The sequence below is a fragment of the Lithobates pipiens genome, unplaced genomic scaffold (assembly GCF_037356315.1).
Source record: "Lithobates pipiens isolate NorthernLeopardFrog02 unplaced genomic scaffold, aLitPip1_a1.2 Scaffold_24, whole genome shotgun sequence".
NCBI lineage: Eukaryota > Metazoa > Chordata > Amphibia > Anura > Ranidae > Lithobates > Lithobates pipiens.
In genome coordinates this window covers 4,260,928-4,274,830 of record NW_027507786.1, presented here as the reverse complement: position 1 = coordinate 4,274,830, position 13,903 = coordinate 4,260,928, and the positions used below count along the sequence as shown (strand labels likewise).

The 13,903-nt window shown below is 40.5% G+C and overlaps 1 protein-coding gene across 3 annotated transcripts in view; it reads right to left on the bottom strand.

The window, feature by feature from the left end:
* Positions 1-13,903, bottom strand: part of LOC143929620 (uncharacterized) — a 329,026-nt gene that overhangs the window by 60,196 nt on the left and 254,927 nt on the right. For all 3 annotated transcript variants that reach the window (XM_077453528.1, XM_077453525.1, XM_077453526.1), the window contains 6 exons: positions 13,105-13,238; positions 11,021-11,158; positions 9,707-9,908; positions 9,027-9,154; positions 5,941-6,078; positions 986-1,187 (listed from right to left, as the gene is read on the bottom strand). In XM_077453528.1, coding sequence (XP_077309654.1) covers positions 986-1,187; positions 5,941-6,078; positions 9,027-9,154; positions 9,707-9,908; positions 11,021-11,158; positions 13,105-13,238 — 942 coding nt within the window. The remainder of the gene's footprint in view (positions 1-985; positions 1,188-5,940; positions 6,079-9,026; positions 9,155-9,706; positions 9,909-11,020; positions 11,159-13,104; positions 13,239-13,903) is intronic.

Genomic DNA, 13,903 nt, shown 5'->3' with positions numbered 1-13,903 from the left:
GGAGTTATTGCTTTGACATAATTTTTTTGGTTGAATAATAATGAATAATAATGATTTGATTTGGTATATTTTCTATATTTATATATATATATATATTTATATATAAAGAGGAGAGTTCGGGGGCAGTTGAAAAAAAATGCCCAACTGCTCCTAAACATCCGTTTACCAGCAGCAGTGTGCATGAGGCCTAAGATCAATAGCTTTGTTGCTGAAGAAAGCCAACCTCATAACCTAATTTCCACTCTTTGATAAACAAAACCACATAATCCCTGTGTTATTGCTGCCTTAAAGTGATGTTCCAGCCGATTTTTTTATTTTTTCTAAAAGCCAGCAGCTACAAACACTGTAAGGACACTTACCTGTCCAGGGAGCCCATGATGTTGGCCCCCTGAGGCCGATCCGTCCATCCTAACTAAGGCTAACAGGCAGTGGAGCCTTACGGCTTCACTGCCCGTTTCCTATTGTGCATGCGCGAGTCGCGTGTCGCTTTGTGAATGGCCGGCTGTCTTCTGGGACACACACAGGTCCCAGAAGACAGCGCGCCCCATCACACAGAAGAACACGTGAGGGAGGAAGAAAAAGAAGAGCTCCACAGTATAGGAAGTGGCAGATTAGGAAGACTGCCTAGCAACAGGTGTTTCTGGTAAGTAAAAAAAATTGTTTTTTTTTTCACATTTTTTTAATAGATTTTTTGGAGAATGTTAATGTAATTTTTTTTATTTTAGCGTGGACCTCAGCTTTAAGGATAACATGTCTACGTTTTAAATTTTGCTAAAATAAAACAATTTTTGCTGAAAAGCCGTTGATGTGAAATCTCACAATTTTGCTCATCAGTAATTAATATATAGAGATATTTCTAAAAATGTATATTGGGATCTTTTCAAATCCTTCCACCTCCAGTCAATCTAAAAGAGTTTCAGTTTTTAAGTAAATTTATAAACACAAGTTGTGTCTCATTGGATGGATGTTTATCCTACTCCATTACCTGTAATTTAAGGCAGGGTTCAATGGTCCATTGATGTATCCCCTTGAAACAGTGCCATCTCCCACATAGACATTCATTTTATTCAATTCATCAGCTTTCTGAATATTCTGCCGCTCAATGACAGAGGTCACATAAGTCCTGGTCAACCCTTTCTTGAAATCATTATATGTCTTTGCTAAAGACCCTTTAGTTGGTTTGTTGTCTGTAAAAAAGAGTGAGCAATGAGATAGCATGACAAATGACTAATGTAAATAGTTTCATTACCAAATTAATATTTTATAAGTTTCATAGATTTGACCGTCCTTTTTATTTTTTATTTTAAAGCATTATTTTCATGTTTAATCTGTCTTTTATAAAATTGTATGCTTAATGTTTTACGAAAAGATAATTTTTTGTTTACCTACTTCAGCCCCAAAAGATTTTACCCCCTTAATAACCAGAGCATTTTTTGCGATTCGGCACTGCGTCGTTTTAACTGACAATTGCGCGGTCGTGCGATGTTGTACCCAAACCAAATTTGTCCATCCTAGCCTTAACTCCTTCTTAGACTCCATGCCCATTCCCAAATTGGAAGACAGACATATAAATACACTAGAAGCCCCGATCACGGTTGAGGAGGTGACCCTAGTCATTAAAAACCTTAAAAAGGGATCGGCTCCTGGACCAGCTCAAACCCATATTATAAAATGTACACATCCGGTCTAGCCCCACACTTAGCATGCTTCTTCAATGCCTTGAGGAAAGGGACCACATTGGATAGTTCACTTAACTCTGCCTTTATTACAATAATCCCAAAACCAGGGAAAGATCCGGGGGAAGTTAGTAACTACAGACTCATCTCACTGATCAATAATAATCAGAAAATCTTCACCAAGGTATTAGCTGACAGAGTATCCTTGTTTATAAGTCTATATATACATAAGGACCAAGTGGGTTTTATTCCGGGCAGACAGGGACCGGATCAGATCAGACAGGCAATAGATATTATCTCGCTGCTGGGATCGGGCTGGGATGGTGGGCAACCACAGGAGGGACTTCTATTATCAATAGACTTACACAAAGCCTTCGATTCAGTGTCCTGGCCATACCTATTCAACATCTTACTATGATGGGGATTTGGACAGCGCTTCACAAACATCCTAAAAGCGTTATACTTGGCCCCTGAAGCCCGAATAAGACATTTCAGGTCTCTAAAGGTAGGAGACAAGGTTGCCTACTATCCCCCCTGATCTTCACTATAGTGATCGAAACATTAGCTATTGCAGTCAGAAGTGACCTGGACATCCATGGGGTACACTGCGGCCCATAGACCCACAAGTGTGCACTCTTTGCTGATGACCTACTCCTCTTCCTCACATCTCCACTTATTTCCCTCCCAAATGTCTGTTGTCTTTTGGCAGACTTTGGAAACATGTCAGGACTCAAAGTCAATATATCAAAATCACAGATCCTCAACATAAATATACCAGATCCACTAGCTTCACGGTTAAAAAGTAACTTTCATTTCACATGGAAAGACTCCAATATTTCCTACCTAGGGGTGAACCTACCATCCGAGATAGATCAAATTTATGCTAAAAATTATCCGCCAATCTTTAAAAAACTGGACTCGGACTTGCGAAACTGGTCCAGACTCAACCTATCATGGATAGGAAGGGTGCATTCAATCAAATTTACCTTACTACCGCAAATCCTGTATCTGTTTAAGTCTCTTCCCACAACCATCAACTCCTCTCAATTAAGACGCTTCCATGCAAAAATGATCGCATTTGTTTGGGAATCCAAGGGACATCGTCTGGCTAAAGGGGTCCTATTCAGAGCCCGTAAACGAGGGGGGCTGGGGCTACTAAAACTCCTATGGTACTACCAGGCTTCCTAGTTAGTCCAGATATCATCTATCTACTCCAGACTAGCAAAGCCTGATTGGGTTGAAAAGGGAAGCGGCTCCACACGTTACACTGGATTTCCTGCTGTGGATGCACCCCAAACGACCCTCAATCCTAGCTCCAACATTATCTCACTCCCTTACCCTTTGGGACAAGCTTAAAACTCACCCCAAGTTAGTCTCTCCGATTCGTCCACTAGCACACCCCTTCCATAATCCCCATTTTCTCCCAGGCATGAATATCAGGTCATTTCAGTGGTGGCTGGACAAGGGGATGTATAGAAATGGTCACTTCTTTAATTCCACAGGCCCGTTCAACCTAAACTACTGCATTAAGACACTTAAAATGCCACAGTCTGAACAATTTAGATATCACCAGATCTCTCACTTCCTAAATTCTATTTGGGGATTCAAACCCTTGTCACCGGTTATCACGGTGTATGAACATTGGTGTGGTCAAAGTACGGAGCAAAGAGGTGGGATCACAGCAATATATCAGTCACTGTCAAGCAATACATTCTAAAACAAGCTATATGTTAGCCTGGGAAAAAGATCTCAACCAAGAATGGGACTTGGATGTCTGGCACAATGTAATCATGGTCAAATCAAGGCATTCTTAACACATCTCTCATGGAGGCAGATCTAAAAGTTCTAACAAGGTGGTATCTCTGTGCTTCAGAGGCTGTGCGCACATGGGCTCAATGCTACATATATGGTGGGAATGCCCAAAAATAAGAGGATTTTGGGACAGAATCTTTACTATGATTAGACAAACCACAGGGTTACCTATCCCCAAATCCCCTCACATTGCTTTACTAAACTTCCCACCAGAAAAAACTTTGAAAAACAAACTGAGACTTGTTCACTTCATCTTATTAGGAGCTAAATTGACAGTGGCAAGGGCATGGAAACAGCCCACTGTCTCCAGTAACTTGGCTAAACAAAAGATCTCATGGATCATGGCCCAAGAAAAGATGGTCAGTATTCTACAAGATACAACCAAGAAGTTTGAAACTGCCTGGAGACTGTGGATTGACTACATGCATATAACATTGACTGACACTATTCTGATCTGAAACTACTTACAAGGGTCCTCCAGTAGAACATATATCTATTCTTCTATTCTACACCCCCCCCCTTTTTTTTCTGAATCTCTATTTCCTCCTACTTTTCCCCTCTTTTATCCTTCCTACCTACACTCCTCACTCTACCCAGTTTGCTGGTTTCTAACTTGAGGAACCGAAACCACAATACACGGTGGGTAAACACATATCAGAACAAATCCAGATAGTAGGCAAAACCACTATCAAACCGATCGGGAACAACATGTAAGGAACGGAGTATGACTGTCCCTCATGAGTTTCACATCATCAAAAAAAGCAAAGGAAGAGCTCCTCTGGGTGTAGAGATAACATACACTTTAATTATAAAAACGTATTTAATACAGGCAACTCACATTTTGGATGTGGTCTATGAGCATTCAGTCACTTTAAAAACTTCGCTCTGCTTTGAACTGCGCTCCACGGCCGGCGTCTGTGCCACTTCCTGGCCACTAGCGGCTACAGCGCCTAAGCTTGACGGACTATCAGATGACCACATCCATGCTCAGCTTTTAAAGTGACTGAATACTCATAGACCACATCCAAAATGTGAGTTGCCTGTATTAAATACGTTTTTATAATTAAAGTGTGTGTTATCTCTATACCCAGAGGCGCCTCTTCCTTTGCTTTTTTTCACAGACTTTGAAACATGGTTTCTGTCCTTCACTGATGGCAGCCCTGGATATGGAGCTCCTGGTTTTAAATGCTTTCCTCTGTTCTACTGGACAGTAGCTTTTAAATTTATAATCATACGGATCTTTAAATAATATGGACTCTCATTCATATAATTCGATTTTTGGTTTCAATTGGTGAGAGACTGGTGGACATTGGGAAAAATCTTTGACCCTGTTTTTGCGCATTTACTTGTGTATTTCACATCATCCCATGAGGGAAAATCTTTAATAGATTATTTTCAATCCATCGATTGTTTTAAGTATTACGAAGAACAGGATATCACTCACCATATCGCAGCATTTGTGTCTTATCTTTACTAAAAGGAATTATACGCATATATACTCTTATTCTCTGTATTTGTTTACCAGTATTCTACACTATGCAATTGCACAGTTTATATGCTTTTCAACTAACAAATAATTCCATAGAAGGAGACAGGGGCGGCCCTTCCCTTCCTGGCACAGCTATATCCCATGTGGGGTGTCGGGAGTGAGGGGTCCCCTCCTCCTTCAGGATTTACAGATGATAGCCCCAATGAGGGATGGAAGGAAATTCCAATACCTATAATTTAATAGTTAGTTATTATTAGTTAGTTATTATTTCAAAATTTATAGATTTTCTTTATTTTTTTTTCAGATTTTCTAATTTTCGGATTCAGAATTCGACAATTCGGAAATTCAGAATTTGGAAATCTGAAATTTGGAAATTCGTGAATCTGAATTTTTGGATTTCTGAATTTCCAAATTCCGAAATTCCGAATTTCCCAATTTTCAAATTTCCGAATTTATAAAAAAAGCAAAAAAATAAATGAAACTAAAACGTACAAATTTTTTGTCAGTGCACATGTCTAGCTTCAAGGATGTTGCAATTAGTGTTATGTTCCCAGATCCCAACCCCTGATAACACCAACTAGGTGTCATTCCAGCCACTTCTTGTTTAGCCAGACTGTCATGGACCTGTTCCCCTGAGGACTCATTAGCATGATCTCACAGAAGAATGCTGCAGAAAGCAGTGGAGAGTCATTATGTAGTCCTGGCCACCAGAACCCACCAACAGAGTAAGAAGAAAAGGACTAGAAATATCACACAACTGGACCAAATTCTCATGGGGAAAAAAGATATAAATAGCAGACACTATTATCAAATATTCAAGACATAAGGTTCTGAGCTCAGTGGGTTTTTTTTTTAGGAAAACTTTTCTTGATCGTCAAACATTTAAAATGCATACATTTCATAGGCTCAGTTTGATAGTTATAATGCTAGTTGGTATAAATCTATTACGTTTACTTTTCCTACCACTAAAATCAGTTGTCATGATGATAGCATAAGCCTCCGTCGGTCCAAATGAAGGTTCAAGACTTTGGAGGGTGATGTTCATAGCATCCCCCGAGGATGAGCGAACAGTCTGCAAACTGCCTGGTTTCTCTGCATGACCTTAAAAAAAAAAAAATTACAGATAAGGTAAAGTATAAGTGTGAGCTAAATGGAAAAATTCGAAATATGATGCAGTCTGTAGCTAAAATTACCTTTGCAGTTTTTGGTTTTCTATGGTAGCTTATACATGCTTAATTTTATTTATTTGTTCAACTCAGTGTGGATGGTGGAGTCACTAATCAGTACTGCCGACACTGATTGATCAAGAAAGACCCAACAGGCTGGTTGTACAGACGTTGACCAGTAGATCGATTTCTGTACAACCGCCTGCCCATACATGGATCAAATTTTATCTAGTCCCTTCTGAATTGCCTTAATTTCGATCCAAGTATGGCTGACTTTAGTTCCACTTGTAATACTTTATATTAATATGTTGGAATGGAAGCCGCAGATGAATTTCATCCAGCACAAATGGGGCTAACTCTACATATGGCTAATTCCTGTTTGGCTACTGGGTGGGTTAATTGCACACTAGGATAGTTAAAGAGGAAGTAAACCCTGATGTGTTTACTTCCTCTTTGTTTCCCTGCAAAGGTAAAGCATAATGGGCTAGTGTCCATCTTTTTTCCGGGTATCGTGGCTCCAGCACTGTGATTGGCCGGAGCCACAATGACATCACTCCGATGCATGCGGCAGCGGCATGTTCAGTGCGCCTGTGCCCCATGTGCGGTGCCTGTTTTTTTGCAAATATCTCCTAAACCGTGTAGGTTTAGGAGATATTTATCGGACCTACAGGTAAGCCTTAATCTAGGCTTAACTGTAGGTCAAAGTGGTCTGTAAGGGTTTAAAACCACTTTAAACTATCCGGTTCCATTACTGTGAATGTGGGTTTGGAGTGGATATGTTGATTTCCCTGGAAGGGGTGGTGCTATTTATGTTCAGTTTCTGTGCCATCGGAGGTGACGAAACATGTTAGGGGGCGTGGCTACACAGCAACTGAATCTTGATGCTGAGAGTGCAATCTGTGAGTGCGAGCGAAGAGGGGTTGGAGACGCAGCACGCAGGCACTAAAGTAATGTAACTAATATATACCAAAGGCAATTTGTTTTTACTAGTGATGTAAGGGCATTCATTTTTTATTAAAATTGTTGCCCTAGAGGTTTTTACACTATTGAAGACTTTGTGTTGATGTGGAGAGAGCTGTATCTTTAGAATCTTAGTGGAGATGAGATCTTAGTGGAGATTGGGTTGACCATCTGCATAAAGCGTAAAGGGGTTGTAAAGGTTCAGAGTTTAAAAAAACAAAAACAAACATGTCATACTTACCTCAGCTGTGCAGTTGGTTTTGCACAGAGTGGCCCCCCGATCCTCCTCTTCTGGAGTCCCTCAGAAGCGCTCCTTTTCTCTCTGAGTGCCCTGTCGGAGAAGCGCTCTCCTTTGGGACACCCGTGCTGGCACGCTCTCATGTCCTGCTTCTGTGTCTATTAACACAGAAAGCAGGACTCCACCCTGCCCCCTTGTGCCCGCATCATTGGATTTGATTGACAGCAACGGGAGCCAATGGCTGCACTGCTATCAATCTATCCAATCAAGACACGATACACCAGCGGGGACTGGTGTGCTTGTTCCCATCATGGGAAACACAGGACTCAGGTAAGGGGCTCGGGGGGGGCTGCTGACTGACAGATGGTTTTTCACCCTAATGCATAGAATGCCCTCAAGGGTTTACAACCCCTTTAAAGTGATTTAATCACACATGCGATTGAAATCTACAATATGGCAAGCCTCATTCTATAAGGGTGTGGATTGGCACTTGTGCAAAGGATCTACGATGTTCAAAATTTTCCACTTTATGAAGAATTTCACTTTTTTCACAATTACTTTTTTTAATATATGAATTTATTTATGATAGAAATGTCTTTATTTTTATTATGGACACTTTTCAATAAGTTTGGATATTCTTTGCGCTAGTGTGATTGTGTCGATTTATACTACATTGTTTTTCACCCTTTGTTTAATTATTTGTATTTTAAGTAGCAGCACATTTATTTAATTCAATAGCGCAGTGCTTATATGAGAATACTGTATTATTAGCTCTTGCTCTGGTTAGTAGATCCCTAATTATTATCAGCGCCTAGAGGCGATTCAGTTCGCATTGTGCGCTATACAAGTATTTCATTCATTCATTGCATTTCCTTTAACAGAGTGGCAATGCTAATTGTTCTGCAGTGAAATCTAACAGCAGCATTCTCACTATGTGGACAGTCTAGTTTTAAACGAACAAACAAATTAAAGCCCAACTTTAACTAAGATTTTTCTAAGCAGTTACAACAACTTAAAATAGTATAGACAGATCTGGTGCTCTGGTATCTTTTGGCTCTGACTCTCTCCACACATATGATGTAGCTAGCCCAAGAGGACAGGCTGTGTCCTCCTTCACCATTTGTGGATGTCCAGCCAGGGCTGGTTAATAGCACACATCATTCAACCCCCTTCTTCTAAGTCAAGGCTGTCATGGATTCACAGGCGCATTACAATGGCCCAAGCTGATTGAACAGAGCACACAGTTCATTGCACAAGTGGCAATTCATTCTACAGTTAGAACCACCCATTGCAATAGTCATACAGGAGGAGAAAGAACCCAAATCCTCACCAGACGACCAATATAATCAAGTTCATATTTAGGGTTAGGGTTTCTCCTTGAAGAACAAGGTTAGGATTGGAATAGGGACCTCCTCCAAAGGTCAGCAGGCGTGTCCCCAGGGGTGAAAGGTCAAGAGGCGCGGCTGACCCACCCACACCAAAGTGTTCTGCCTACCCCAACTAAGTTGGGGAATGAACAAGTTGGGGAAAGCGATTAGGGTTAGGGGGTTAGGGTTAGGGTTTAGGGGTTAGGGTTAGGCTGAAGACATTCTTGTTAAGATATAGGTGATGAACTAAAGAACACACAGCACAAATAGAAAATGTGAAAAAATATAGACTGTAAGGACAGTACACAAGGTGTATACCTGTTTCAAACGTAGTCGTTGTTGAAGCAGAACCAGAGCAGCTGGACAAAGTTGCTGTTGATTGTTCTTCATTGATGGTGTTTGTGGCTGGATCATAGTTTATAGCAGTAAAGCCAACTATGTAGACCCTAAAAGTCAAGAGATCAGTATGCATCTTATTATTAGAAACAAGTGATTTTTTAGCAAATGTAATGACTTCATTAAAACAAAATGAACATTAACCTCATGTTTCACCATGCAGGATGCTTAGAGCAATGCCAAAAAACATGGAGTTGTTTTCTAGGAAAGCCATGTGATCACCATGCCAGTGCTGACATCAAGACCAAAGGCTTTGTTAAAAAGCATAGCCATCCTCAGCAAAAATGCTTACCCCAATGTCAACCCTCTGATTAACAAAGCCATATGATCATCATGTTATCCCTGCCTTTAGGATCACATGCTTATATTGTTAAATTTTGTTGACAAATCTCAATTGTTGCCAAATTTTCACCTAAGTAGAATCTTAAAATTTTTCTCATCACTAGCAATTATTTTATAGCAAACCTTTTTAAAATCTATACTTGAATCTTTTCAAATCTTTCCACCTCTAGTCAATCTAACAGAGATTTAGCAATGTGATTCTGGATTTGTGAACATTAGTGGTGTCTCATTGCATGGGAGGGTCAAACCAACTACATTACCTGTAGCGTAATGCGGGGTCCAGTGGTCCATTGATGTATCCCCTTGAAACAGAGCCATCTCCCACGCGGACATTTATTCTATTTGATTGGTCAGTGTTCTCGATATCCTGCTGCTCAATGACAGAGGTCACATACGTGTTGGTCAACCTATTCCTGAAATCGTTATATGTCTTTGCGAAAGACCCTTTAGTTGGTTTGTTGCCTGCAAGATGAAAAAAAATGACCAATGGTATAGCCTGACAATTTTTAAATGCAAATACATTCAACTGAAAAGCCTAGTCTAAGCCGGAATTTCCTTTGGAAAACTGAAGGAAGAGGACTGTGCTGTGGGAATTTGCTGGTATGCTAGTGGTACTGCTCCAGTACTTTCCTGCATTACCGGATTGAGGCTGAGCCTCTACACCTACTAGAGGCCACTGTTGCCAGAGGTTGCCAGAGGGATCACAGGGCCATGTACTGGGGCAGAGAGACCCAGCGAGATGAGAGAGGAGATTAGGAAAGTCTGTAGCTCTGCCCAGGATTGCCGCAACCGTGTTCAGAGCTGCTGCCTTCCCCTTTGCATGCCACTAGAGGTAGCCTAATAGATGCCCACAAGGGAAAATACTTTATGTTGAACTTCTGAATGGTGATAAGAGCACTCTAATACAATTTTGGACCCAAATGCCAGCTGCCAACAGGTATACCACTGGTCAGTGGAATGGGATATGGAGGGACTGGTACTTTTATTCCCCAAGTATATATATATATACATATATATATATATATATACACCCATAATTTAAGGCTTCAATATACATAAGGTAGAAGGTCTGGACTTTATCCTTTGCCCTTTGAACCAGGTTTTGGGGACCTTGTGAAATTGGGTTTGATAATGTCTCTTTTGTAAATTGTTATTAGGGCAGCTGTTATTGCCTTCATTTTCCATTGAGTTTGATTATTGCTGACATTATTTGCTCTGCTGGGTGTGCCGACCAAATAAACATCTTCTCCTCCAGTCTTGAGGGTGAAGGGTGTAGTAATGACAGAAGGGTGGTTATCACCAGGGACTAGGGAACCCAATCATCAAACAGCTTCTTTGGGGGTAGAACTACTTATGTTATTCTTAGTAAGGCTGGGGTGTGCTCTTTAGTGAATACAATTATGAAACGTTCAAAGAACAGCAGATTCTGAGCTTGTTGTGTTTTGGGGAGCAAGTTTCTATCGTCTGCACTAATATACAAAGAAGTCAACCATTTAAAATGCATAGATTTCATTTGCTCAGCTTCACAGTTATGCTGCCAGTTAGTATAATTCTGTTAAATTTGCAGTTCATACCACTAAAATCAGTTGTCATGATGATGGCATAAACCACTGTGGATCCATGTGAAGTGTCAACACTTTGGAAGGTGATGTTCATAGCATCCCCCAAGTATGAACGAACAACCTGTACACCGCCTGGTATCTCTGCAGGACCTTAAAAATAATTTACAGATAAGGTAAAGTATACGTGTGAGCTAAATGGAAAAATTTGAAATATGATGCAGTTTGTAGCTAAAATTACCATTGCAGTTTTTGTTTTTCTATGGTAGCTTATACATGCTTAATTTCCATTTACAGGTCAAAGTGTAAATGTGATCTAAATAGAAAAATTACACAGATGATGCAGTCTGCCACCATTAGTAACATTGCAGTTTTTGTTTTTCCAATTTCCATTTGTAATATAATATTGTTACTTGCTCCCAATGCCAGTAGATACCTTAATCTTCCACGTCCTTTAATAGAGTGACACAGCTAATTGTTTTACAGTGAAATCTTGCAGCAGCATTGTCACCATGTGGACAAGGTAGTTTTAGATGGACAAGTAGCTTAAAGAGGAAATACAGTCTTATTTTTTTAATTGTACCTACAGGTAAGCCTATAATAAGGCTTACCTGTAGGTACTGTGAATATCTCCTATACTTGCACAGTTAAGGAGACATTCAGAGTGCATGCAGCCAATGACATCATCAGCTGCATGGGCCGTGAAGGTCTGGCTTACCACTCCATACCTTCAGAGCCCGTGCCATAAATGGCGGCTCCCCCCCGCCCATGCGCAGGAGGGACGTCATCATGGCTCCAGCCACTCACAGCGCCACTAACCTGGAAGAAACACCAGGGAAGATGTCAGCTGTCCCAGCAGTGAATGGGCGCCACGAGAGGACTTTGTTCTAAGGTAAGTATTTCATAAGAATCTAGTATGCGATGTATACTAGCTCATTATGCCTTTGATTTACAGTTTTTTTGTTTGTTTTGTTTTTTTCTCTGGGTTTACAACCTCTTTAATGGATTAAAATAAAAAAATCTTATTATAGCCCGACTTTAACTAATACCTTTTGACCAGTTACAGCAGCTTAAATGAAATGATAGCTAAAAGTAGAAAAATCTGTTTAGACAGATCTGAATACTCTGGTATTCTTAGGCTCTGACTGTCTCCAAGTTAAGCTGTTATTAGTTTCAGGGGAAAGGCTGTGTCCTTTGCTGCTGTTGGGGATTGCCATTTTAAGTCTGGATGACAGGCTGCATCATTCAACTTTTATAAAGCCAAAACTGTCATGGATATATCCCATGGGTTACATCATTACAATGTACTGAGTTCATGGTACGGCAACACTGAAATGAGAGGACATCATGGAAGTGCCAATCAGTGATGCAGTAAGGACCACCCATCACCATGAGTAGAAAAGTAAATCATCACCGGACTGACCAGAAGACAGAAGAAATGAAGGTACATTATAGGGATTTAAAAAAAAAATTAGGTGTCAGGGAAGGCATGTCCGTAAGGCAGGTGGAGTATTGCAGCAGACCAGCAACTGGCTGGGCATCAATGCGCATGCCTGTCACTAATGTTGGCATCAAGTGGGCTATTTAAACAGGCTTCTGCATTGACTCCTTGTTGTTTGGTCTGCAGCTTCTGTGTTCCTGATTTCTGTGTTGACCTCTGATCCTGATCTGGCTTACTTCTGACCTGCGTTTGTCTGCTACCTGCCCTGATCTCGACTTGTCTCTGGAATCTGCTTCCGCTTCTGCTTGATTGACTTCACGTTGCTGACTTGGATTTTCAGGGATCGCCAGAAAGCTCTCATCTGGTTCTTGCTTCCAGCTGCCTACCACGGTCTACTGTCAGCCAAACTCTGTGCCAGCTTATCTGCCACCAGCTTGCTCTGCTGCCACATCGACCTGCTGACCGCTGCCACGCTGACTACTGGACTGATTACAGGTACATGACAATGGGTGTGTGGGAAGGTTTAAGAAAGGACTGGGCAAGTAGACACTAAAAATGTCCTTTAACGATATAAATGATAAAGTAAACTAAAGAATGCAGAGCACAAATAGAAATTTTAAAAAGTGCAAAGGGTAAATACATTACACTATGTATATACCTTTTTTAGCAGTAATAGTAGTAGTTGTTGAAGCTGATCCATAGAAGCTGGTAACAGTTGCTGTTGACTTATCTCCATTGATGGTATCTGTGGCTTTGTCATAGTTTATAGCGGTAAAGCCTGCTATGTAGACCCTGAAAGTCAAGAGATCAGCATCCAGCCTATTATTTTGGGATAAGTGATTTTGCAGAAATATAACAATTGCAATGACATTTTATTAACATTAACCTCAGATTTCACCATGCAGACTGCTTAGAGGAATACAAGAAAAAAAAAACATGGATTTGTTATCTAGGAAAGCTAAATTGAAGAATAGACTTTAAAGGCACGTATAAAATATTATAACAAATTTTTAATAGTTCACATATAGACTACATATACAATGCACATTGACTAAGACACATAAAGTAGAAAATACAACAAACAAGGAACCATTGATCAAACCCAAGAGGTAAAGTGCCACTTGTGTGCTTCCTGTGGGGCTTGTATTGCTGAACATCAATAAGACCTCCACTAGGGTATTGGCATTCCGCTAATAGGTTGTTCATGGTCCTTATGGATTTTAAAAATTTGCTCAACATGTTTAGTGATTTAGAATTATCGCTTCTTCAGGAGCTAAAACTTGGTGTTCAAATAGACTTAAATTCACCCTTGCTACAGACCAACATCAAACCTCCCTGATGAATTGGATAGGACAACTGCATGAACCGGACAGCAACCCCCTAGACCGGACATATCATTACTAGGATGTGGCACTTTTTATCTAGGGTGTATTTGATTGCCACCCCAGGGCATTGCA